Genomic DNA, 3,315 nt, shown 5'->3' with positions numbered 1-3,315 from the left:
GGGGGGGGGGGGGGGGGGGGTATTTAATACCTGCAAAGTATTTTCTTCTGTGATTGAAATCTTCTGTATAAAGGGAGAGGAAACTGAACTCGATATTTTGGACCTTGATTTTATAATTTTATAAGTATAACAAAATAATAAAACCTTTTAAATTCTATTTTTTTCATTTTAAAATTCTGCCTGAAAAATATATACAGTGAGAATCAGAACTCTATAAAATTAATTATGGCTTTGTTCTTCCTTTTACTTTGAAATGTCGCTGAGCTGATTTCGTAATTTGCAATTATTAAAAGATTTGAAACTGATATTATGTATAGATTCAGGAAGGATTGGAATGGGTTATTCAAATTTGACCCCCCGCTAATTCAATTAATTCGGTTCTGCAAGGACTACTTGTGTAGAAATAGCTCGGTTGCAAATTTCAAAACCCTGACCAACATTTAATGAAAATATCGAAAAAAATTCTACTGTTTTCTGCGTCTCAATGTATACGTAATAGTTGATTTTTACCTATTACTCTTAGGGCTCCCGCTCCCAGTAAAGAGATGATTTCTCCATTCTTGTTCAATCGTTTTCGTATTATTTTCTTTATCAAGCTCTTCTCCATTCTTTTCATTTTCATTCTCAGTCCCTTCAATCCTTGTTATGCCTTTAGATTTTGTCAATTCTTTGGATTCTGCGGATCCTTTGGGCTTTGTGAGTCCCTTAGATGTTGAATTTTCATTTGACTCTGTATTTCCTTTAGATTCTGTATCTCCTTTTGGTTCTGTATTTCCTTTAGGTTCTGTATTTCCATTTGGTTCTGTATTTCCTTTGGGTTCTGTATTTCCTTTAGGTTCTGTATTTCCTTTGGAATTTGTAAATCCGCGCTTTTCTGAGAATTCTTTTGATTCTTGGAAACTCTTAGATTTCCCTGATCTTTTAAATCTGAAATAAAAAAAATATAAGAGATGCAATTGTTCAATTGACCCTCCATCGATTCACACCGGCACTTCAACCCTTTATCTGAGTAGAAATAATGAGGATAAGTAGCTTTTTTTGCAATGGAAAAAAGATTCGAAAATTATTAATTTTCAAAAAAACAGGGATATTTTTTTCTTTTTTTCTCACACACGGTTTAAAGGGGTTAAAAATGATAAGGTTATTAGAAGGATATTTATTACCTTTTCATGAGTTCCAATGACCGTTTGCCCGGAATTGGAAGAATAACTGCGGTCACCATGTTCATGTTTTCACTGTTAGAAATCACATTATTCGAGTCCTGACTGATTGTGTTGTAGTTGATGTTGTTGTTGTTGTTATTGTTGTTGTTTATGTTGTTGTTGGTGTTGGCAACAGCATTGAGTGTGAGCAAGATGAAAGTCATAAAATTGAATGAGTTAAATCCTAGGTTTCCTACTCCCCCTGGACACCCAGCACTGCGTTCAAATCTCTATACAGACATATCAGCTTTTATAATAACATCAGGATGATATAAACAGAAACACAACTTGGGAATTTGATGTTTGGTTGTCCAATTATAACCTAAATAATGAAATCATAGAATTTTTAACTTTTTGGAAACAAAATTACCATTTTTGTATTTGCAATCTTAAGAGGCGGGGCACTGTCCCTCCCTAGGGGAAACTAGTTTTTTATCTGGACTGAGATTTTCTGAGTCCTGGTTTAAAGAGACTGAAAGACCCTCCATGCAAAGATAACAATGCCCGATTCACAACGGTACCCTTAAAAGCAACTGTGGTTTTACTACAAAAGTAACTTGTGCATTTCTACTTCAGAAAAACATACACCAATTATCAGAATTAAAATCTTTTAAACCTAGAAAAACTACAAAATTTTCCATATTATTGATTGGATAAAGCCAGGTTTGAAGGGTACTGTTGTGAATAAGGGCATTCCCATCTTTGTATTGAGGGTCTCATGAAATTACTCTAACTGTCACACTTCAACTATTTGCTGAATGGATGAAAGGATTTGTAAATCAGTATTTAAAGAGAGTAATCAGTTCCATTTCAAAATATTGTCTTTTTTTAAACTAAATTTTTAGCAACAATATGTGCTTTGCAGTCTGACTCTAAACTCTGAATATAAAGTTTCGGATCTATCCTAATACGACCGATTATGACCCCCTCATCAAATTTGTATACAACAGAAGGGGGGGGGGGGTCAATTCACTACCTCTCAGAAAATAACAAAGTTTCTGTTAAAGCAAGATAAGCAAAATAAAGTATAAATCATTTCTCAGAAAATATTAAATTCAATAATAAAAAAAACTCTGAAAGAAAATACATAAAATGTTTAGACAGGCAATTACGATAAATCATCAGAATTTATTCAGCATTTTATTAGATTACTAGGCTCCGCGACCATCTTCTATTTCAACTTATAATTGTTGCTTTATCTGTGAGCATCTTCTCTTTGTAGAGTGTAAAACAAAAACAAAAAAAGTTTGCGGATTTCATAATATTTTTTCGCGCATTTTCAAAAATTTTACAAAACTGAAAAAACTTTTAAACACAAATTTTTAAATTTTGATCATTCATAAACCTTCCCTGGGGTCACGTGAGGTCCCACACAAAATTTGGGCCCGATCGGTTAAGCCGTTTTTACGTTTATTGGATACAAACAAACAGACAGACAAGCTAAATTTATATATAGACTAGCCTTAGAGGGTGCTTCGCGCCCATCTTCTAAATTAATTGTGAACATGTTCTCTTTGTGTACATCGTAAAACAAAACAAAAATAATTCGCGGATTTTCACAAAAAATTTCGTGGATTTTCAAAATTTTCAAAAATTTAATGAAGATCGAATTTTGATGGAGACAAATATTTGAAATTTTGATCATTCATAAACCTTCCCTGGGGTCTCGTGAGGTCCCACAAAAAATTTGGGCCCGATCGGTTCAGCCGTTTTTTGACGTTTATTGGATACAGACAAACAGACAGACAAACAAACAGACAGACTAGCCAAATTTATATATAGATAACAATTTTTCAGGTATTTTTGCAATTTTGAGTTTTATTTTAAAAATGTTGTCTTCCTTGTGAGAGGTTTCAAGGTCAGTGAAATGTTCTAATCAAAGAAATTTCAAAAATAAAAAAAATAATTAATTAATGAATCAAAAAAATTTAGATATAGCCGTAGCCATGAAACTGTGGAATAGGAAGACGACTGTTGGACTCAATTTATACTTAAAGTTAAATGAACATAAAACACAGAATCTGTGCAGTGTACACAAAACCAATTCACTAAATAAGTTAATTTTTAAGGTATTGGTTTAATTAGTTGCTTCATTAAAGCAGGTAAGATAGCT

General features: G+C 32.8%; 1 protein-coding gene across 1 annotated transcript in view; it reads right to left on the bottom strand.

The window, feature by feature from the left end:
• LOC111697647 (AAC-rich mRNA clone AAC11 protein) overlaps positions 1-1,428 on the bottom strand; it is a 2,066-nt gene extending 638 nt beyond the window's left edge. Inside the window, exons 1-3 of the mRNA XM_023467720.1 lie at positions 1,164-1,428; positions 511-927; positions 31-103 (exon numbers count right to left, since the gene is read on the bottom strand). Coding sequence (XP_023323488.1) covers positions 31-103; positions 511-927; positions 1,164-1,366 — 693 coding nt within the window. The 5' untranslated portion in view covers positions 1,367-1,428. The remainder of the gene's footprint in view (positions 1-30; positions 104-510; positions 928-1,163) is intronic.
• Between the last annotated feature and the right edge of the window lie 1,887 nt (positions 1,429-3,315).

Source organism: Eurytemora carolleeae, unplaced genomic scaffold (genome assembly GCF_000591075.1).
Source record: "Eurytemora carolleeae unplaced genomic scaffold, Eaff_2.0 scaffold133, whole genome shotgun sequence".
NCBI lineage: Eukaryota > Metazoa > Arthropoda > Copepoda > Calanoida > Temoridae > Eurytemora > Eurytemora carolleeae.
This window is presented reverse-complemented; position numbering and strand designations above follow the sequence as displayed.